This window comes from Mobula birostris, chromosome 1, assembly GCF_030028105.1.
Source record: "Mobula birostris isolate sMobBir1 chromosome 1, sMobBir1.hap1, whole genome shotgun sequence".
NCBI lineage: Eukaryota > Metazoa > Chordata > Chondrichthyes > Myliobatiformes > Myliobatidae > Mobula > Mobula birostris.
In genome coordinates, this window is record NC_092370.1 from 91,795,646 (window position 1) to 91,820,213 (window position 24,568).

At 42.2% G+C, this 24,568-nt stretch overlaps 1 protein-coding gene across 13 annotated transcripts in view; it reads right to left on the bottom strand.

Moving 5' to 3' along the window:
* LOC140198158 (receptor-type tyrosine-protein phosphatase mu-like) overlaps positions 1 to 24,568 on the bottom strand; it is a 1,049,822-nt gene that overhangs the window by 655,322 nt on the left and 369,932 nt on the right. For all 13 annotated transcript variants that reach the window (XM_072259223.1, XM_072259213.1, XM_072259205.1 and 10 more), the window contains one exon: positions 13,285 to 13,363. In XM_072259223.1, coding sequence (XP_072115324.1) covers positions 13,285 to 13,363 — 79 coding nt within the window. The remainder of the gene's footprint in view (positions 1 to 13,284; positions 13,364 to 24,568) is intronic.

Consider the following 24,568-nt stretch of genomic DNA (forward strand, 5'->3'; position numbering starts at 1 on the left):
GATATTTGATTCTGCGCTTCACACTCCCTGGATTACAAATATTAAATATTATAAATATTAAAAATAGTTAAAATTAGTAAATATTAAAAATTTAAATTATAAATCATAAATAGAAAATAGAAACATGGGAAGTAAGGTAGTGCAAAAAAACCGAGAGGCAAGTCCAGATATTTGGAGGGTACGGCCCAGATCCAGGTCAAGATCCGTTCAGCAGTCTTATCACAGTTGGAAAGAAGCTGTTCCCAAATCTGGCCGTACAAGTCTTCAAGCTCCTGAACCTTCTCCCGGAGGGAAGAGGGACGAAAAGTCTGTTGGCTGGGTGGGTCGTGTCCTTGATTATCCTGGCAGCACTGCTCCAACAGCATGCGGTGTAAAGTGAGTCCACAGACGGAAGATTGGTTTGTGTGATGTGCTGCGCTGTGTTCACGATCTTCTGCAGCTTCTTTCAGTCTTGGACAGGACAACTTCCATACCAGGTTGTGATGCACCCTAGAAGAATGCTTTCTACGGTGCATCTATAAAAATTAGTGAGGGTTTTAGGGGACAGGCCAAATTTCTTTAGTTTTCTCAGGAAGTAAAGGCGCTGGTGGGCTTCTTGGCAGCAAACTCTGCTTGGTTGGACCAGGTCAGGCCATTTGTGATATTGACCCCGAGGAACTTGAAGCTTTTGACCTGTTCCATTTGCGCACCACCAATATAAATTGGGTCGTGCGGTCCACTACTCCTTCCGAAGTCAACAACCAATTCCTTCGTCTTGCTGACCTTGAGGGATAGGTTATTGTCTTTGCACCATGCCACCAGGTTCTTAATTTCCTCTCTGTACTCAAACTCATCATTACCCGAGATACGACCTACAATTGTTGTGTCATCAGCAAACTTATATATTGAGTTCAGTGGAAACTTGGCTACGCAATCATGGGTGTATAGTGAGTACAGCAGGGGGCTGAGTACACACCCTTGTGGGGCACCGGTGCTCAGAGTGATTGTAGAGGAGAGCTTGTCCCCTATTTTTACAGCCTGGGTCCTGTCTGTGAGGAAGCTGAAGATCCAGCTGCAGATCTGAGTGCTAAGGCCCAGGTTCCGGAGCTTAGGAATCAGTTTATTTGGAATGATGGTATTAAAGGCAGAGCTGTAGTCAATGAAAAGGAGCCTTACGTATGCGTCTTTATTCTCCAGGTGTTCTAAGGAGGAATGTAGGGCCAGAGAGATGGCATCTGCCGTTGACCTGTTGCTCCGGTAGGTGAATTGCAAAGCTTCGAGGTTGACCGGTAGGCTGTGGTTAATGTGTGCCATAACCAATCTCTTGAAGCACTTCATAGCAATTAACGTCAGAGCCACAGGTTGATAGTCATTCAGGCATGCCACCTTGCTCTTCTTCGGCACTGGGATTATCGTTGCCTTCTTAAAACATGAGGGGATCTTAGACTGAAGCAAGGAGCAGTTGAAGATGTTAGCAAACACTCCAGCTAGCTCGCTTGCACAGGCTCGGAGAATCCGTCCCGGGACGCCATCTGGGCCCGTCGCCTTCCTTGGATTTATCTTCAGGAAGGCCCTAACTTCCTCCTCGGTGACGATGAAACTCGATGCCACCAGGTCCAGTTCATCCGGAGGGAGCGGGACGCTCCTCTTCTGTTCGAATCTTGCGTAGAATACGTTAAATTCATCAGGAAGAGAAGCGCCACAGTTATTGATATTCCCAGCCTTTTCTTTGCGCCCAGTGATCTCATTTAGACCCTGCCATAGTCTACTGGCATCCTTTTGGTTAGCCTGGGCTTCCAACTTGGCTCGATATTGCCTCATGGCTCCCTTAATAGCTTTCCGGAGTTCTTGCCTGGATTCCGTGCAGCGACTGGTATCCCTGGACCGAAGTGCCGCAGCTCTAGCCTTTAAAAGGGACTTGACCTCATAATTCATCCAAGGTTTCCAGTTAGGGAATACCCGGATCGTCTTGCGAGACACAGAGTCCTCCATGCATTTCCAAATAAAGTCCACGACAGCTGAGGCATACTCATCGAGGTTAGCTGCCAAGTCCTTGAATACTAACCAGTCCACCGATTCAAAGCAGTCACTAAGGACCTCATCCGTTTCCTTCGTCCAACGCGACACTACTTTTGACACCGTGACCTCCCGCTTCAGTTTCTGTTTGTAAGCCGGGAGGAGGAGTACGGTCTGATGGTCCAATTTTCCGAAGTGAGATCGTGGGACGGAATGGTAGACATCCTTGACTGCTGTGTAGCAGTGGTCAAGTATATTCGGGCCTCTAGTGGGGCAGGAGACATGTTGGTATAACTTTGGAAGCACCTTTCTGAGGTTGGCCTGGTTAAAGTCTCTGGCTGTAATGAGCAAAGCCTCCGGATACCTGGTCTCAAGTTCACTGATGTTGGCATACAGTATGTTCAGAGCACACTCCACGTCCGCCTGGGGGGGAAATGTAGACCACTGTCAGTATGACCGAGATGAATTCCCGTGGCAGATAGTAGGGACGACAATTCACAGACAGGTGTTCCAGGTCCGGGCTGCAGGAGCATAAGGCATAAATCAAGTGCCACATGAAAGGTCATCACCCAGGATGAAAGCTAACAGCACAGGGTAATACTTAGCATGGATAGATGTGTGACTAACAAAAAGAACAAAAGAAAACAGTTGGCAAGCAGGATACCACAAGAATCTATGCAAACATCTCAACTGCTTACAATCTGCATCAATGACTAAGGTGAAAGGAGCAGAGCGAATTGCGTCCAAATTTCTCTTTTAAGTTAGGAGAGCTAGTTCCACATCATATTCCATCTACTCACCTATCTGTACCCTTTGCAAGTGGGATGTGTTCTCCCAGATTGCTTGGGTAATGTGATGGCTATTCACTGTCCTAAGCTGGAGATCTCATGTTTGCTAAGATTGCTTTCTAAATAGTAGCTGCTACTTGCCAGATGAAACAGATATAAGTAAACTTCCAACTAAAATAGCATTGTTTAGTTTCTGGTTGTGAAAGGAAGTCAGTCTTTAGATCTTGAAATGTAAGTGGAAAACCGTAATCAGCTGTAAGTTAGAAACACTCGCTATAGAGTAACATTGAAAATAGCTCTATATAGAGAGGACATTGTGCCTGTGGAAACTCACTGTACCTGCTTTATTACTGCTCAAGATAGAGTGTAAGACAACGTGTTGTTTAATTTGGCTTGTCTCAAACAGGTTTAATTTGTTTAGTTCGAGAATCTTGCATAATAGATGGATAATATCATTTAGCATATCAATAACTTACGTGTTTATAATTCAAAGGGTTTATGTACTCAGAAGTTTGTTTTATAGCATTAATGGTAGCTACCCAAGATCTACATCACAAAAATGCTTTTAGACTGTCAAAAGGATATCTGAAGAAATACTGTATATACATGTGAGGTCACCTAAATGAGAGAAAAAAGGGTATAAATGTAGAGAGCAGTTTTGGACTGATTAAGAATGGGATACAAATCATAAAGATGCCTTAAAAAATAATGTGTAAATGACAATCCATACCTCCAGCTTCAATTTCGGTGACAGATGATTCTCTTGTACGCAAATTGTTGGTACGTCTTTTTAGTTTACAGGAATTGTATCTGTGTGTTGGAGATCCTTTGCCCTTTATGTTTAAGAAATGCTTCATGTTTAGAAAATGATTTGTGTTTTAGAAATGTTTTGCAATTTGTAAATGTATTAGATAAAAGTCCTTTGTGAGCTCCAAATATATTTTAAGATTGTTGTGTGGATTTAAATGTGTATCACTGAAAAGAAATGAACAGTGTTTTGAACTACTTTATTAGCTGGAAGTATCTTCTCCTTGGAAGGGAGAGGGGATGCTACACTCGGTAGCTAGATGAACTCACTGTGGAAAATAAATAGGGAAGTAAACTGTATGTCCTAGTAAATACAATAGAATCAGCAAAAGACCACACTCAACAGGACAAACATCCAACGTGCAAAAGACAAGAAACTGTGCAGAAGCAAAAAAAAAAGAAAAATATATAACTAATCAATCAGAAACAGAATCAGGTTTATTATCACCGGCATGTGACAACTTAGCAGCAGCAGTTCAATGCAATACATAATCTAGCAGAGAGAAAAAAATAATAAATAAAATAAAACATAGTAATAAATAGACAAGTAAATCCATTACATATATTGAATAGATTTAAAACAAATGTGCAAAAACAGAAATACTGTATATTAAAAAAGAAGTGAGGTAGTGTCCAAAGCTTCAATGTCCATTTAGGAATCGGATGGCAGAGGGGGAAATAAATAAATAAATAAGCAAGCAATAAATATCAAGAATACGAGACGAGGAGTCCTTGAAAGTGAGTCCATAGGTTGTGGGAATAGTGCAGTGATGGAGTGAAGTTATCTACTCTGGTTCAAGAGTCTGATGGTTGAGGGATAATAACTGTTCCTGAACCTAGTAGTGTGGGCTCTGAGATTCCTGACCTTCCTACCTGATGCAGCAGTGAAAAGTGACCATGGCCTAGATGGTGGGGCTTTTGATGATGAATGCTGCTTTTCTGCCATGTCACTCCACGTAAATGTGTTCAGTGATGGACTGGGCTGTAGCCACTACTTTTTGTAGGCTTTTCCATTCAAGGGCATCGTTGTTTCCCTACTAGGCTGTTATGCAACCAGTCAATATACATTCCACAGCACATCAATAGAAGTTTGGCAAAGATTGAGATGACCTGCTAAATCTTCACAAACTTCTAAGAAAGTAGAGGCATTGTCTTGCTTTCTCATAATGGTGCTTATGTGCTGGACCGAGGACAGATCCTCTGAAATAATATTACCAAGGAATTTAAAGTACCCTCTCCACCTCTGATCCCCTGATGAGGATTGGCTCATTATTTGCATTGGAGACAATTCATGTTCTTGAGGTTATTTTCAAGAGATGGAATCCATCATCAATAGAGCTTTCACCAGTGGCCGATCCGGACTTTGGAAGTTTGGAGAAGAGGGGACTTCAATCTGGTCCACTGCATGAGGTTGCGGCAGCGTAATAGAGCTTTGACCAATGGCCAACTGGTTTTTGAGATTAATTAATAAGAACAAATTAAAGGAAGGCAGGGACAAGTGTAGCAGTCAATGTCTGAATGGACATAGGGTGGTGATCTTAAGGCCTCAGCTCTTCAAAACTTTAGCGAAGAGAGGCTTGGCTCAGAGAAAACAAAGGAAAGAAAAGCTCAAGTTTCTTCCTTCTCTTCAATATATCTGCTCAGCTAGGACAGTAGAGATGTCAGGTAGGCTGGTGTTATGCCCCTCATGCAGTTTCTAACAAATCACGTTAAGGAACTGGATGAATCCCGGATCATTCGGAAGGCTAAAGTGGATATAGATAGGACAAATAGAGAGGCAGTTACACCCAAGGTGCAGGACACAGGAAACTCGGAAACAGTCAGGAAGGGAAAAGGGGTTTAGGAGCCAGTGCAGGCATCCTTGTGGCCAACCCCCTCAGCGACAGGTATATCTCTTTGGATACTGTCGGGGGAGGGAGATGATCTAACAGAGGAAAGTTACAGTGGTCTGGTAAACGCAAAATAATCTGCAGATGCTGGGGTCAAAGCAGCACTCACAACATGCTGGAGGAACTCAGCAGGTTGGGCAGCATCCGTGGAAAAGATCAGTCGACGTTTTGGGCCGGAACCCTGCCCGACCTGCTGAGTTCCTCCAGCATGAGTGTCACAGTGGTCTGGTCTCTGGCACTGAGTTTGCCTCTGTGACTCAGAAGAGAAATGGGAAGAAGAGATATGCTGCAGTGATAGGGGATCCATTTTTTAGGGGAATGGACAGGAGGTTCTGTGGGCAAGAATGAGATTCCCAAATAGTTGTTGCATCCCAGGTGCCAGGTTCCAGGATATCTCAGATTGAGTCCTCAGCATTCTTAAGTGGAAGGGTGAACAGCCAGAAGTTGTGGTCTATGTAGGTACCAATAACATGGGCAGGATGAGTGATGAAGTTCTGCATAGGGAGTTCAGGGTGTTAGGTGCTAAGTTAAAGGGCAGGACCTCCAGGTTGCGATCTCAAGATTGCTACCCATGCGGCATGCTAGTGAGGCTAGAACTAGAAAGATTATACAATTTAATTTGTGGCTAAGAGTTGGCGTAGGAGGGAGGGCATAGGATTTTTAGGTCATTGGACTCTCTTCCAGGAAAGGTGGGATCTGTATAAAAGGGACGATTTGCACCTGAACTGAAGGGGGACTAATATCCAAGCGGGAAGGTTTGTTGCATGGTGGGGTTTACAATAGAATTGCAGGGAAAAGGTAACAAGAACGCCAGAACAGTTAGTGGAGAGGTTGTGGAGGCAGATGTTGGTAAGACCTCAGACAAATGTAGGAATCAAAAAGTTGAGCATGGTGCGACGAAATTGAAAAGGGTGAATACAGGACTAAAGGTGTTGTATCTGAATATGCACAGTTTACGGAATAAGGTAGATGAACGCAGCACAGTTGCAGATTGGCAGGTATGATGTTGTAGGCATCACAGAATCATGGCTGAAAGATTACAGCAGGGAGCTTAATGTCCAAGGATTCACATTGTATAGGCTGGAAGACGGAGAGGGTGGATTTGCTCTGTTAGTAAAAAAAATAAATCAAATCACTATAAAGATATGACATGGGGCCAGAAGGAGTTGGGTCATTGTAGATAGAGCTAAGAAACAGTAAGCGTAAATAGACCCTGATGACAGTTGTATACAGACCCTCAAACAGTAGTAAGAATGTGGCCTATAAATGACAAAGGGAGGTAGAAAATGCATGCCAAAAGGACAATGTTACTGCAGTCATGGGGGATTTCAATATGTAGGAAGATTGGGAAAATAAGAATGGTGCTGGATACAGGAGGGGGAATTTTTAGAGTGCCTACGAGATGGATTTTTAGAGCAGCTTCTGGTTGAGCCCACTAGAGGATCAGCCATTCTGGACTGGGTGTTGTGCAATGAACCAGAATTAATTGGAAAGCTTAAAGTAAAAGAACCCTTCAGGGCAAGTGATCATAATATAGAAACATAGAAAACCTACAGCACAATACAGGCCCTTTGGCCCACAAAGCTGTGTTGAACATGTCCTTACCTTAGAAATAACCTAGGGTTACCCATAGCCCTCAATTTTTCTGAGCTCCATGTACCTATTCAGGAGTCTCTTAAAAGACCCTATCGTATCTTAGAAAGGATATGCTGAAACTGGAGAGGGTTCGAAGGATGTTGACGAAAATGATTCCAGGATTGAATGGCCTGTCATATGAAGAGCGTCTGATAGCTCTGGGCCTGTATTCACTGGAATTCAGAAGAATGAGGGATGATCTCTTTGATACCTATCGAATGGTGAAAGGTCCTGATAGAATGGATGTGGGAGAATATTTCCAATGAAGGGAAAGTCTAAGACCAGAAGATACAGCATCAGAGTAGGGGGTTTTCCTTTTTGAACAGAGACGGGGATGAATTTCTTTAGCCAGAGTAATGAATCTGTGGAATTCTTTGCTATAGGTGTCTGTGGAGGCCAGGTCTTTATGTATATTTAAGGCAGAGGTTGATAGATTCTTGACTGATCAGGGCATGAAGGGATATGGAGAGAAGGCAGGAGATTAGGGCTGCGAGGAAGATTGGATTAGCCATAATGAAATGGCAGAGCAGACTTGATGGGCCAAATGAATTAATCCTGCTCCTTAAGGACCCTCTCCATCCGGGACATGACCTCTTCTTATTACTACAATTGGGGTGGATGTACAGAAGACTGACGACTCATACTCAGTGATTCAGAAATGGGCTTCTTCCCCTTCACCATCAGATTTCAGAACAGTCCATGAAAACTACATTATTATTCCTTTTGTTTTGCACTAGTTATTTTGTAATTTTATTGCTTTGGAAAACAACAAATTTCATGTCATATAAGACAGGAATAATAAACCCGATTCTGAGTGTAGGGAAGTGTATGGTCATGCACTTTACTAGAAGGAATAAAGTTTTAGACTATTTTCAAAATGGGGAATGAATTCAGAAATTGGAAGTGCAAAGAGACTTGAGAGTCCTCAAGCAGGATTCCTCAAAGGTTAACTTGCAAGATGAATTGTTGTAAACTTATAAGGCATTGGATGGAGCACATTTGGAGCATTGTCAGCAGTCTAGGGCTCCATATCGAAAAAAGGATATGCTGGCATTGGTGAGGGTCCAGAGGAGGTTATTGATCCAGGGATTGAAAGGGTGAATGTATGGGGAACATTTGATGGCTCTGCTCTGTATTCATTGGAGTTCAGAAGAATGAAGTAGTATCTCATTGAAATCTATCAATTACTAGAAGGCCTAAATAGAGTAGATGTGGCAAGAATGATTCCAGTGGGAGATTCTAGAACCAAAGAGCACAGCCTGTGAACATAAGAACATCTCTTTAGAGGAGAGAAGGAATTTCTTTAACAGTGGGATGGTGAATTGCTGGAATTCATTGCCACAAATTTCTGTGGAGGATGTTACTGGGTATATTTAAAGTAGAAGTCGATAGGTATTTAATGAATAAGGGTTCAACGGTTATGGAGAGAAAGCAGGAGAATGGGGTCGAGAGGCTGAAAAAATCAGCCATATACAAGTGCAGGGACAGATTCAACGGGCTAAATGGCCTAATTCTGCTCCAATGTCTTGTAGTCTTATGATTCTGAGCAGGGTTTACTGGGTTCAATCCTGGAGATTAACTACTAAGAAAAGATTGAGCAGCTTGGCCTATACTCATTGGAATTCCAAATGTGAAATGATTTTATTGAACATATAATTCTGTGGGGCATGGAGGTGAGGAGAAGGGGAAGAGTTGACAATATTTAAACCAAGGTTATGCTCTTCCTACAGGAGTTATCTAGAAAGAATAGGCAAAGTTTCAGCATAAGGTATCTCCCATTTAAAATAGCAATGGCATAGAACTCCTTTCCTCAGTAACTCCAATTCTAAACCAGGAGCCAAAAATTATTGAATTTATTCAACATTGAGAGGGACAAGCATTTGGTTTATTTGTATTACGAAGAGACACCAAGCTACTTGAGCTGTTGCCAAGACCCAAGAAGCCTTGGATCTTATTTAATGACAGAACAGCTTCAAAGCAGCCACACTTCTGCTCCTCGTCCTGATGGCCTTATAGATGCTTGTGTTCTACACTGTGTTGCTTCACAGGTTCATTAAAGCAATTATTTAAATACTATCTGTAAGACTGAGCAGCATAACTCCTCTAGATATACCACCAGGACATTAGCAATGGAACAGGAGAAAGCTATTTACTCAGGAGTCTGTTCATACATCTGTCTTCCTCCTCATCACTCCATAATTTTAGTTGATAACAACCTAATAATTTTAGAATTAAAAAGAATAACCGACCATCGTAATTTGATGATTATAAAGAATGGATTCCAAAGTTAGTTTAAAAACATTCCCTAACTTCAATTCTGAAGCAGCTGGCTATTAATTTTAGCCTCCACCTCCTGGTCCTAGATTCCCCACCAGTAGAAACAGGAATCCTGTTTTATAGGTTCCCACATAATACCTTGAAAATTTGAATGATAGATTCATCCCCAAAACAATTTCTGAATGGCATAACAATACTTAATAGTCTAAAAAAGAAATTACAGCTAAAACACTTTAATTCCAATTCCCATTCCCATTCCCATTCCAACACGTTAGTCCATGTGCCAAGATGAGTCCACCCTCAGGGTGGAGGAGCAACACCTTATATTCCATCTGGGAATTCCATCTCCAATCTGATGGCATGAATATTGATTTCTTCTTCTGGTAAAAGTATTCCCTCCCTCTTCCATCTTCTTTTATTCCCCATTATGGCCTTTTACCTCTTCACACCTGCATATCATTACACCCAGGGCTCCTCCTCCTTCTTCCCTTGTGGCCCACTCTCCTATCAGGTTCCTTCTTCTCCAACCCTTGATCTTTCCCACCCACCCGGCTTCACCTATCACCTTCCAGCTAAACTCCTTCCCCTTCCCCCTCCTTTTTATTCTAGCATCTTCCTCCTTCCTTCTCAGTCCTGAAGAAGGGCCTTGGCCGGAAACATTCACTGTTGACCATTTCTGTAAATGCTGCCTGCCCCCCTGAGTTCCTCCAGCATTTTGTGTGTTGCTGATTTGATTTCCAGCATCTGCAGACTTTCTTGTGTTTATGAATTGCAACTAAAGATAGATTATTTAAGCAGATGGCCTAAGTTTAAGAGAGCTGCCGACTCATTTCCTGAGTAAATATTAGTAAATTGAAATCTATTTCATCAACAAAGTTCCTCGCTGGTATAATTCTGGCAAAAACAGCCCAAAATTTTTGGCATTAGTACAGCCTTTCTTCAATAGGCTAAATTGAGGTTAGGGTTAGGAACATTCCTGGAAAATGCTTTATGAAGTGAACTTTTGGACGAAGCTTGGCAAAGTGCATCATGGGTATTTCAGAGCAATCTATTCCTGAGCACAGAGTGTGGCATACTAAATATTATAGTGAGAAACAGCTTTATGAATTTTGAAGATGCACAGCCCAAAGTGTCAATAGTGTTATGTAAAAATTGATAAATCAGGAGTTTATAAATTGAAAATGCCGAGATTCCAAAGTGGTATAAAACTTGCTCAGTGATCTGAATCCCACTCTCCCAATTCCAAATCAACCTTGTAAGACTGGGAATAAGATATTCTATTACTCAAACAACAGGAATTCTGCAGATGCTGGAAATTCAAGCAACACACATAAAAGTTGCTGGTGAACGCAGCAGGCCAGGCAGCATCTCTAGGAAGAGGTGCAGTCGACGTTTCAGGCCGAGACCCTTCATCAGGTCGAAGGGTCTCGGCCTGAAACGTCGACTGCACCTCTTCATAGAGATGCTGCCTGGCCTGCTGCGTTTACCAGCAACTTTTATGTGTGTTGCTTGATATTCTATTACTGCTAATTTCAGTATCAGCTATCCTCTCTACAGAATGCGATCATTTTGGCCATACAGAGATGTAAGCATTAGTTTCATCTGGGTAAAGGCTATCATCATGAAGCTAGAAAAGTACTTTAAAAATGTCCAAAATAATGTTCTAACCACCACATCAATTTGAATAGAATACTCATCCATTCAATGTCATCTCTTCAAAGCTATGATTTGTCCTTTACGGTCTTTTACTGCCACTCAATCAAACAGCCCATTGCCTCTGTAACTCTGAAAGGTGCCTGTGGATGCATTTCCATCTTATAATAGCTATATAGGTTAAACATTTCCTAGCTTAAAATAAGAGTGCCTTCAGTCCAAAAATTAAAATACTTTTGAATGATATGCAAGCTCGCAATTCTAACTACTATACAGAATACATTGGGAATACTCAATTCACCAGAAAACATTTGAAGGCTAAGGAACGTATGTTATTTCAATTCACTGATTTTTAATCACAAAACCTAGCCTGTTGAGTACTTGCAACATTTTCTGTTTTATTTTTCAGATTTCCCATACCTGTAATATTTTTCATTAGTAATGAAAACCCTGAGACTGCAATGCTAAGCATGCTGATATATCTGGAAGATAGAATTATTATGTACACATTTGTACATAGGATTCTGTTTTATTTCACAAGACTTTAGGCTCCATAATATGAAGACCATAGAAAGGTTGGTCCTGGCTCACCTCCAACCCTTGGTCAGATTCCATGCAGTTTTCTTACCAGGAGCACACTAGAGTTGACAAAGCTGTCATCTACCTGTTGAACAGAGCCTACTCCAATTTGGATAAGCGGGACAGCACTGTGAGGATCATGTTTTTTTTGATTTCTCAAGTGCCTTCAATACCATACATCCTTCATTGTTGAGTGCAAATCTCTGTTTAATGCAAATTGGCACTTCCATTGTATCCTGGATAACGGACTACCTGACTGGCAGACCACAGTTTATGCAGCTTCACAGCTGTGTGACAGACAGCACTTGGGTCCCACAGGGGACTGTATTGGCTCCATTCCTGTTTATCCTGTATACCTTGGACTTTCAATACAACACTGTGTCATGTCAACTGCAGAAATTCTCTGATGACTCAGCAATAGTCGGATGTATAAAGGGAGGATGGGAGGATGAATACAGGGCCCTGGTGGAGGCCTTTGTCAAATGGTGCAAGCTGAGTCATCTGCAGCTCAACATTAGTAAATCAAAGGAGATAGTGATGGACTTTAGAAAGACTAAAGTTGTACTGCTCCCTGTCACTATTGATGGTGAGGACATGGATGTGGTGAGGACCTTCAGGTACCTGGGGTTGCAGCTGGATGACAGACTTGAGTGGAGCACCATCACAGAATTTGAAGGGCCAGAATCACCTCTACTTCCTGAGGAAACTGAGGTATTTTGGAGTATGCAGGTCTCTCCTTCACATGTTCTACTGCTGTTGCCAGTACAATCTTCTCTGCACTGGTGTGTTGGGGCAATGGCATCAACACAGCTGATGCCAACAGGCTCAATAAACTGATTGGAAAGGCTGGCTCTGTTACAGGAGTCAAACTGGACACACTGGAGGCTGTGGCAGAACAAAGGACCCTACGGAAAATCCTGGCAATTCTGGACGATGTTTCTCACCCTCCACATGCCACCTTGGCTGAACAAAGGGACACCTTTTAGTAATAGACTATGACAACTGCACTGCTCCAAAGAGCACTGTGTGAGGTCATTCTTACCCTCAGCCATCAGGCTCTATAATGAGTCAACCTACAGCCGGGGAAATGATAAACCCCGCCCCCCCCGTTAGACTGTTCATAAGTAATTTATTTTTTATTGTTTCTTACTTCTCTTCTAAAATCTTTTAGGGTCAGTCTGTCAGAGGAGTTCTAGTTTAGTGTTAGCTGATATTGCAGAATATGTTAAGATCTTGTCAGTTTTTTTAAAATAATGTGACATGTTTGGAGGGAAGCTAATGGAAGGAAAAGGTGTCAGAAGCTCACACCTGCTGTTTTATAAGGAAACACATTGTGTCTGACACACTCAACATAATAACTGTCAGGACACATTTTCCTGGTGACTCAAATATCCAATACTTTTTTCTTAAAAAATTATAGAAAATTCAAGAGTGGAAAGAAAGAACAACCAGTTTCACCTGTGGACAGAAATGGAAAACAACCCTGCATCATTTATTTATTTGCAAAGTTACTGCTAAGCAAACATGGTAGGAAAAATGCTAGTGGCATATGATAAGTAGCAAGGATGCTCTCAGAAGATAATAATAGGACTGGGCAAAATCAACACTACCTTTCATTACCAGGCACTGAATTTAGACAAAATAATCTGTTCGCTACTTACTGCATGGGTGTCCTTGGATTTTCACTTCATCAATAGCAATGTACCCAGGCTGACCTGATGTGACTGCTTCAAACACAACCTACAAGAAATGAAACATTTTTGTTCAATAAAATTTGGTACCACAAATATGCAAAATTCTACTGTTCATTCATAAGGCTGCAAAGTCAAAAGGAAAGGTAAGGTACATACTCAGGATTATGAAGTATCAATAATATACATTGTTTATTGTGCACATCTATCACAGTTAACCAACTCATTGCTGGTGCATTCAGGCCAAATCATGTCACAAGCACTTCTTCATAAGCAGTCCCCAACCAGTTCAACTCACTCACAGGACCTGCTGGGAAAATAGCTTAATAATTTCCACCCTATGATAACATTTGAGGTGTGAACGTAACTTTTATTATTTGGAGAAATGATGGTAACATGATCGCTATGCACATCCTCTGGGATCAATGTTGAATGAAGTGTGGCATATTGAGAAAAGCTCATTCATTCAAATTAGTGAGATGACACTTGCATGCTTACTGCCCTGCAGATGCACAAACCTAGATTATTTAGTTAGGATGTAATACCAGGTACACTTCACTTAATTACATCTTCACCAATGACTTTGCTTTATCCAGATACATTTGCAATTACAAGTAAAACAGCAATTATTTATGTAGAAATATAGAAAACCTACAGCACAATACAGGCCCTTCAGCCCACAAAGTTGTGCCGAACATGTCCCTACCTTTTAAATTACTAGGCTTACCCATAGCCCTCTGAGCTCCATGTACCTATCCAAAAGTCTGTTAAGAGACCCTATCGTATCCGCCTCCACCACCGTTGCCAGCAGCCCATTCCACGCACTCACCACGCTGAGTAAAAAACTTACCCCTGACATCTCCTCTGTGCCTACTCCCCAGCACCTTAAACCTGTGTCCACTTGTGGCAACCATTTCAGCCCTGGGAAAAAGCCTCTGACTATCCACACCATCAATGTCTCTCATCATAATTATACACCTCTATCAGGTCACCTCTCATCCTCTGTCACTCCAAGGAGAAAAGGCTGAATTCACTCAACCTGTTCTCATAAGGCATGCTCCCCAATCCAGGCAACATCCTTGTAAATCTTCTCTGCACCCTTTCTATGGCTTCTGCATCTTTCCTGTAGTGAGGCGACCAGAAGTGAGAACAGTACTCCAAGTGGGGTTTGACCAGGGTCCTATATAGCTACAACATTACCTCTTGGCTCCAAAATTCAATTCCATGATTGATGAAGGCCTTCTTAACCACAGAGTCAACCTGCGCAGCTGCTTTGAGCGTCCTATGGACTCAGACCCCCAAGATCCCTCTGATCCTCCACACTGCCAAGAGTCTTACCATTGATACTATATTCTGTCATCATATTTGACCTACCAAAATGAACCACTTCACACTTATCTGGGTTGAACTCCATCTGCCACTTCCCAGCCCAGTTTTGCATCCTATCAATGTCCCGCTGTAACCTCTAATGGCTCTGCACACTATCCACAACACCTCCAACCTTTGTGTCATCAGCAAAGTTACTAACCCATCCCTCCATTTCCTCATCCAGGACATTTACAAAGATCACGAAGAGTAAGGGTCCCAGAACAGTTCCCCGAGGCTCTCCACTGGTCATCGACCTCCATGCAGAATATGACCCGTCTACAACCACTCTTTGCCTTCTGTGGGCAAGCCAGTTCTGGATCTACAAAGCAATGTCCCCTTGGATCCCATGCCTCTTTACTTTCTCAATAAGCCTTGAATGGGGTACCTTATCAAATGCCTTGCTGAAATCCATATACACTACATCTACCGCTCTACCTTCATCAATGTGTTTAGTCACATCCTCAAAAAATTCAATCAGGCTCGTAAGGCACGACCTGCCCTTGACAAAGCCATGCTGACTATTCCTAGTCATATTATACCTCTCCAAATGTTTCTCAGGATCTTCTCCATCAACTTACCAACCACTGAGGTAAGACTCACTGGTCTAAATTTTCTTGGGCTATCTCTACTCCCCTTCCTGAACAACAGAACAACATCCGCAACCCACCAATCCTCCAGAATCTCTCCCATCCTCATTGATGATGCAGAGATCATCGCCAGAAGCTCAGCAATCTCCTCCCTCGCCTCCCACAGTAGCCTAGGGTACATTTCATCCTGTCCTGGCGACTTATCCAACTTGATGCTTTCCAAAAGCTCCAGCACATCCTCTTTCTTAATATCTACATGCTCAAGCTTTTCAGTCTGCTGCAAGTTATCACTACAATCACCAAGATCCTTTTCCATAGTGAATACTGAAGTAAAGTATTCATTAAGTACCTCTGCTATTTCTTCAGGTTCCATATGTACTTTCCCACTGTCACACTTGATAGGACCTATACTTTCACATCTTATCCTCTTGCTCTTCACTTACTTGTAGAATGCCTTGGGGTTTTCCTTAATCCTGCCTGCCAAGGCCTTCTCATGGCCCCTTCTGGCTCTCCTAATTTCCTTCTTAAGCTCTTTCCCATTAGCCTTATAATCTTCTAGATCTCTAACATTACCTAGCTCTCTGAACCTTTTGTAAGCTTTTCTTTTCTTCTTCACTAGATTTATTACAGCATTTGTACACCACGGTTCCTGTACCCTACCATAACTTCCCTGCCTCATTGGAACATACCTATGCAGAACTCCACACAAATATTCCCTGAACATTTGCCACATTTCTTCCATACTTTTCCCTGAGAACATCTGTTTCCAACTTAAGCTTCCAATTTCCTGCCTGATAGCATCATAATTCCCCTTACTCCAATTAAACACTTTTCTAACTTGTCTGTGCCTATCTCTCTCCAATGCTATTGTAAAGGAGACAGAATTATAATCACTACCTCCAAAATGCTCTCCCACTGGGAGAGCTGACACCTGACCAGGTTCATTTCCCAATACCAAATCACGTACAGCCTCTCCTCTTGTGGGCTTATCTACATATTTCCTTAACACACCTAACAAACTCCACCTCATCTAATCCCCTTGCTCTAGGGAGATGCCAATCGATATTTGGGAAATTAAAATCTCCCATCATGATAACTCTGTTATTATTACACCTTTCTAGGATCTGTTTCCCTATCTGCTTCCCTATTACTATGGGGCAGCCTATAAAAAACACCCAGTAAAGTTATTGACCCCTTCCTGTTCCTAACCTCCACCCACAGAGACTCCATAGACAATCCCTCCATGACGTCCACCTTTTCTGCAGCCGTGACACTATCTCTGATCAACAGTTCCATGCCCTCTCCCTCCCTGTCCTTTCTGAAACAGCTAAAACCTGGCACTTGAAGTAACTATTCCTGTCCCTGAGCCATCGAATTCTCTGTAATGGCCACCACGTCATATCTTCAAGTATTGATCCACACTCTAAGTTCATCCGCTTTGTTCACAACACTCCTGGTGTTAAAATAGACACATCTCAAACCTTCGGTCTGACAGCGTCCCTTCTCTATCACCTGCCTATCCTCCCTCTTGCACCATCTACAAGCTTTCTCTATTTGTGAGCCAACCTCCTCTTCCCCAGTCTCTTCAGTTCGGTTCCCATGGTTGTATTCATATGCAACCATGCAAATCCTGTTTCTCACCCATAAAGTAAAAAGTTTCAAAATTCAAAACCAGCCAGGACCCCTCTTCCTGATTAGGATTTCTTTCTGACAACAGGACAAGAATATATGAAGTTCAGTTATGACATCTCAATTGTACATTGACAATTACCAAGGCATCCCCAAGATGGGGTGCTGTGACTACCTGATACAAGCCTTAATTTGATCTTTAGTGGGTGACAAAAGTGGGCCTATATACAAAAGAAAATAAAAACTCAAAAAGATGAAAATATTGATTACCAGTTACCCATGATCAATTTTAACACATTGTCCAAAATATCAAGATTATGATCTGTCTAGAAGCAACAGAAGGATCATAGGGTCTCTTGCTATGCAACAAAATCATTCAAGATTCAGGATTGTTTCATATCATTTCTAGTACACAAGTGTAAAAGAGAACAAAACCATTGTTACTCAAGATTGATGCACCAGAAAAAAAACACAATGATAATTTTAAAAACACAATACATATAAATACTTAAGATAGCTTATATACATATGTAATGCCCTGGTTCATATTTCTACTGTTATGCTGTATGTATGTAATTTTGGCAGTTCTGTGAGAGCTGCTTGTTTTCAGCTTATGTTTGGGTTATTGTTGAAGATGAGAGATGAGGGGAAATGTGTGCCATCCAATTAGGATGGTCAAACTTAGGGGCGGTTTCTCTGGTGAGGGACGCTAAGGTTGGGTTTGGGGCTTTTGTTTGAGAGGAGATGGAGGGAAGATGCTGGAGAGAAGAGGTTAGAGGATTCGACCCAGAGTGGGACTGTGATTCGACAAAGCCCAGGGTGAGTGCAATTGAGGATTGGTGACTTGAAGAAACTGTGAGCTCCAACTTGTGCACATTAGACCATTTCATTAAAATGGCCCCATTTCTTTTCTTTTCCTTGCTAACCCTTCAGTCAACATTAACATAATGTTAACATAAAGATAATCTTTTAATCCTATGCAGTGCACTGTCTGTTATTTCATGGCACTAACTTGTAACAGGGTAGTGAATTATACAGCATCCACATAAACAGGGCTCACACCTCAATCTCACGAGTCTGGCAGGCCTGGACGTTGTCTCCCCTAGACTTACGCAGCCGAGGAAACCAGCGTGTTTCACATAGATTTACTCTAAGTCCAAAAGTGACACTAGGCTCTGTATAAGTTATATGTTGTTCAGCCTTACTGCTTGGGGAAAGAGACTGTTTTTGAGTCTGGTAGTCCAGGCATGGATGCTACGTAGCCTCCTCCACGAGGGGAGTGCAACAAACAGTCCATGATCAGAGTGAGTGGGATCCTTCATAACTTTTCTGGCTTTTTTCCAACACCTTTCTGTACACATGCCCTTGATGGCAGATAGACTGGTGATGGTGATGCTTTGGGCAGTTTTGACTACCTGTTGTAGAACCTTCCGGTCCCACTGCAGTGCAGGTCCTGTACCAAGCAGTGATGCAGCTTGTTAGGATGCTCTCTATTGCACATCTGAAGAAAGACATGAGTATGGATGTGCAAAGTCCAGCTCTCTTCAGCCTCCTCAGAAAGTAGAGGCATTGGTGACAGTGTAGGATGTGTCCTGGGACCACAAGAGGTTGTATGTGATGTGCACTCCCAGGAGTTTGAAATTGTTTGCAGTTTCCACCGATGTGCCACCATTCTAAGGGGAGAGTGTGAATAGTGCAAGTTCTCTTGAAGTCAATAACCATCTCCTTCGTCTTACTGATATTACGTAGTAATTTGTCTGGCACCAGGCCTCGAGCTCTTCCACCTCCTCTCTGAAGGCCTTCTCATCGCTGTTGGTGAATGAACCCCATCACTGTTGTGTCATTGGAGAACTTGGCGATATGATTGCTCAGGTGTTTGGTCGTGCAGTCATGTGTGAGTAGAGTGTACAGCAATGGGCTCGGCACACAGCACTGGGGGCACCGATCTTGAGGATGATGGAGAAGGAGGCACAGATCTTTTGCCTTATGCACTTTGCAACCTGAGTCCACACTACCTCAAACCCCCTCTCCATTTCTACTTTGGTTCCAGAATCTCAGGCTTAAATATATTCAATGAATGAGCTGTGCAAGGGAAAGAGTTTGATGGTTTGAAACTCTACAAGAGAATCAGCTTTATTAACACTGAGATATGTCGTGAAATTTGTTGTTTGTAGCAGCGGTACAGTGCAAAACATAAAAATTATTCTAAGTTATGATCAATAAATAATGCAAAAGAGAAATAATGATGTAATATTCATGGGTTCATGGACTTCCATAAAAGCTTCTTATACTAAATTTCTCCCTTATCCAATGACAATGCTCCAGGCACAGAAATAAAGTCTTTTGGCAATCACTCTCACAATCTGAAAATCTAAGTGAGATCACCTCTCATTCTGTTCTCTAGAACATGCCCTGCATCCCAGGAATCTGACACTACACTGACATTAAGAGGAAATATAGCCTGCTTTAGGAGAACCAAAGTGCACACAATTTAACTCCTTTTAAAAGAAATAGGAAAACTTTGATGCAGACAAAGGGACACAGTCAAATCAGGGAGACATGGTCAGCAGCATCATGTGGGCAGTACTTGGAACAAATTGCCCCAACAACCTTTTGATTTTCATCCCATTGAAGGTGAAAACCATTTGTCACTAATGTGCAATTCAGAATCTCAGTCAGATTTATTATCACTGACATGACGTGAGATCTGATTTTACTGTGTAATACTTAAAAATTATGATAAATTATAATAAGAATATATATAAATAAATAATGCAAAAACAGAGCAAAGTAGTGAGATAGTGAGATAATTTGGAAACCTAATGGTGGAGGAGAAAAAACTGATGCTGAAACATCGAGTGTGCATCTTCAGGCTTCTGTACCTCCTCCCTGATGGTAGTAACGAGAAGAGGGGATGACCTGGATGGTGATGGTCTTTCATGATCAATTCTGTCTTCTTGAGACATTGTGTTTTGAAGATGTCCTCGAAGGTGGGGAGGCGAGTACCCATGAAGGAGCTAGCTGAGTCTACCCCCCTCGGCAGCTTTTTCCGATCCTGTGCCTTCATTCCAGATGGCAATGCAACCAGTCAGAATGCTCTCCACAGCAAATTTAAAGAAATTTGAGGGAGTCTTTTGTGACATACCAGGTCTTCTTAAACTCCCAATAGCTGCTGGTGACTTTGTGTAATACTTCTTTGACATTTTCGTATATTCTGATATTAAATTGTTGTTCTGAAACTCAAAAACTGTTTACGTCTCCTTCTTCACAGATGCTACTGCCACACATATCCTGATTTTTGTGATTGCAGTGACAGAACGTAAAAAATATTGAGCACTAAAGCTTAGAAATGGGCCCTTCAGCCCATCTCATCTTTGCTGACCGTGATACCAATTTAAACTGCACATCTGTCAATATCCCCCTTTTCCCTTCCTACTGGAACATGGGATAGGGCAGCACAGGAACGGGCCCTTTCTCCCATGATGGTGTGCCAGACTAATTAAATCAGTAGTTAAATGGCTAAATGAACTAATACTTTATGTCTACGCACTGTCCATATTCCACCATTCTCTACACATTCATATGCATAACTAAGAGCCTCTTCAGCAACACTCTCACATTTGCCCCACCACCACCCCTGGCAGCTCATTCAAGACACCCACAAATATCTGTAAAATAAAACTCACCCCACATAGCTCCTTTGAATTTATACCTTCTCACCCTAAAAGCATGCACTCTAGTATTGAATATTTTCACCCTGGGAAAAGACTCTCACCACCTATCTATCGATGCCTTTCATCTTTTTTATAGTTTTATTAGGTCATCACCTTAGATGCCTACAGTAAATAATCCAAGTTTGTCCAACTCAGTATTGGTTTATTCTTGTCACATATACTGGGATATAGTGGAAAGCATTTGGTTGCACGCCATCCAGGCAATTCATGCCATACATAATTACATCAAGGTTGTAAATAGAATGCAAAATGTAATGTTGAAGTTATAGAGAAAATACACTGCATGTAGAAAAATAAACCGTGAGGTCAACAACCAGATAGATTAAGAGATCGGAGTCCAGATGTTCACCTTTTAGTGTATGAGATGTTCAAGAGTGGGATGAGTGGCTCTGGCTCATCAGACTTGGGTGAGGTAGATTGTCTTGTAAGTTACTCTCTCTCTCTTCTTATTTGCTCATTCTTCATCTAGTAGTGCGCAGTATAGTTTGAAAGGCTCCAGAATACAGTAATGGCCGTTCCCCTCAGTAATAAGTATATAACTTTAGGTTCTATTGAGGAGGATGGCCTACTGGGGGAAGCCACAGTGACTAGGTCTCTGGCACTGAATCTGGTGCTGTGGTACAGAAGAGCAGATAGTCATAGTCACAGTCGTACTTTATTGATCCCGGGGGAAATTGGTTTTCGTTACAGTTGCACCATAAATAATTAAATAGTAATAAAACCATAAACAGTTAAATAGGAATATGTAAATTATGCCAGGAAAATAAGTCCAGGACCAGCCTATTGGTGTTTGACCCTCCAAGAGAGGAGTTGTAAAGTTTGATGGCCACAGGAGGGAATGACTTCCTATGACGCTCTGTCTTGCATCTCAGTGGAATGAGTCTCTGGCTGAATGTACTCCTGTGCCCAACCACTACATTATGTAGTGGATGGGAGACACTGTCCAAGATGGCATGCAACTTGGACAGCATCCTCTTTTCAGACACCACCGTCAGAGAGTCCAGTTCCATCCCCACAACATCACTGGCCTGAAGAGGACCATAGTGTTGATAGGAGAGTTTTTAGTCAGATGAACAGAGGTGAGTTTCTATTGGTGTGGACACCCGGATGGTATGTTACCTCCCTGGTGCCAGGATCAGGGATGTATTGGATCCGGTCCATAGCATTCTCAAGGGCGAGGGTGAGTAGCTGGAAGTCTTGGTATATATTAGGAGCAATGATATAGGAAGACAAGGTGAGGAGGTCCTGAAGAGAGATTTTAGGGAGCTAGGTAGAAAGCTGAGAAATGGGACCACCAGGGTAGTAACCTCTGGATTGCTGCCTGTGGCACATGCCAGTGAGGGTAAGAATAGGAGGGTTTGGCAGGAGAATGCACGGCTGAGGAACTGGTGCAGGGGCAGGGGTTCGGATTTATGGATCATTGGGATCCCTTCTGGAGAAGGTATGACCTGTACAAAAGGACAGGTTACACCTGAACCCGAGGGGGAGGGGGGTCCAATATTCTTGCAGGCAGGTTGGCTAGAGTTGGTTTTAAACTATCTTGGTGGGGGATGGGAACCAGAGTGATAGTGCAGAGGATGATGTAGTTGGTTTATAAACAGAAGCAATGTGTAGTGAGACTCCTTGCAAGGAGAGGTGGATGATGCGGCAAAATTGCAGTCAACAGGATGAGTTGCAAATGGAAAAGGTGAATATAGAACTAAAGCTGTAATACATGAATGTGCACAGTGTATGGAATAACATCAATAAACTTGTAGCACAGTTACAGATTGGCAAGTATGAGCTTAATACCCAAGGTTGCACATTGTATGGAAAGGATACGTAGAGAGGACGGCATTGCTCTGTTAGTAAAAAAATGATACAGGTTTTGCCCGCTACCTGAAGGTAGAGCGTTCCTGTGAAACGGTTCATAAGTCGGAATGTCGTAAAGTGAATAAGCAATTACCATTTATTAATATGAGAAAAATTTTTGAGCATTCCCAGACCCAAAAATAACCTACAAAATCATGCCAAAGAACACATAAAACCTAAAATAACAGTAACATATAGCAAAAGCAGGAATGATATGATAAATTCACAGCCTGTATAAAGTAGAAATACTTCTCTGCAGCACTGTCTAGCGCAGCAAAAATCTCACGGATGCGCTCTCGGCAGAAACACTCTTTCCAGTAACCTTTAAGCTATGAAGCTGCCAAATCATACCAAGTAACACATAAAAATACACAGCCGATATAAAGTAGAAATAGTGTATATACAGTATAATTTCACTTATCAGAATCAGGAAGACTTCAATAAGTTGCAGTTTCGTCACAGTTAAACACATGCTTATACGAATAACCACCTGACGTAATAGGCAGTCGCCTCTGATCTGGGCAGACATTTACGTGCCGGGTGGCACCTAATTAATTAGCTTGTTTATTTCGGCTTTTTTCTTAAAGATACACTGGATGCGTTCCGAATACCACTGCACCACTGCATTCTTCTCGGCAATGTATTGGCCTGCGGCCCGGAGGTTGGGAACCACTCTTAAACTATGAAGCTGCCCTCGCCTCAGAAACTGATCAAACCACCCATGACTACCTTTAAGTTCCACTTTCACAACACTTTCATTACCATCGTCCAGTGCTTTCTGTTTCAGCTTATTAAAAAGACTGACTGATTTCTCCTTACTATAAGAAAACTTAACGGAGCACCACGCCCATCAATCGACTCAAGCAATAGACTTTCTATTTTATCCATTACTGGATGCCGACGAAGAGAGAACACTTTGCTACGAGCAGAACCAACAGTAACATCGACAGCTTTCAAAATTCTTTCTCTCTGCGTATAAATAGTGCGAATGGCGGACGCAGCCAAGTTCAAAGCGCGGACAATGTCCTTACTTCGTTCACCACGATCGAAACGCTTAATTATGTCTAGTTTTACACTAAGTGTAACACCCTTACGAGCTCTTTTAGGCTTTTCCGATACATTAGAACTCATCTTGCTAATGGATGCAGAAAATAAATCGAGATAAAGCACGTGATTAAGCAATGGCGGCTAGAATGCAGTTCCGGGGGTGGAGCTTGGCTGTTCGGGCACGCTCTGCCTTTTTTTGTAACAGTGAAAACACCTTCTGTTAGCGAAAACAGATAACTAATGTAGGTTTTTCGTAACAGCGAGGTGTCGTAAAGCGAACGTTCGGAAAACGGGGGCCACCTGTATTAGATCATTAGGAAGCGGTGACATAGGGTCAGAAGTTGTTGAATCGTTGTGGATAGAGCTAAGGAATTGCAAGGGTAAAAAGACACTGATGAGAGTAGTATACAGACCCCCAAGACAGTAGGTAAGGATGTGGCCTACAAATTATGACAGGAGATAAAAAATGCATTCCAAAAGGGCAATGGGGACATCAATATGCAGGTAGATTTGGAAAATCAGGTTGGTGCAGGATTCTAAGAGAGTGAATTTCCGGAATGCCTATGAGATGGCTTTTTAGAGCAGCTCGCGGTTGTGCCCACTAGGGGATCAGCTATTCTACATTGGGTGTTGTGAGTGAATTGGAATTGATTGGAGAGCATAAGGTAAACAAACCCTTAGGGGTAAGTGATCATAACTTAATTGAATTCTCCCTGAATTTTGAGAAGGAGAAACTATAGTATAGCATTACAAAGAAGATACAAAAAGTTTCTTCAAAAACATAAAGTGTAAAAGAGAGGCGAGAGTGGACATCAAATCACTGGAAAACGATGCAGGAGACAGCAATGGGGGACAAGAAAATGGCAGCAAACTGAGTAAGTATTCTGCAGGTGAACGTAAGTATTCTGCTGGTGTAAGGAATCTGGAGCAGCAGCTGGATGACTTTCGACTCATAAGGGAGAATGAGGCAGTTATAGATGAGAGCTACAGGGAGGTAGTCACACCTAGGCTGTCAGAAGCAGGTCGTTGGGTGACATC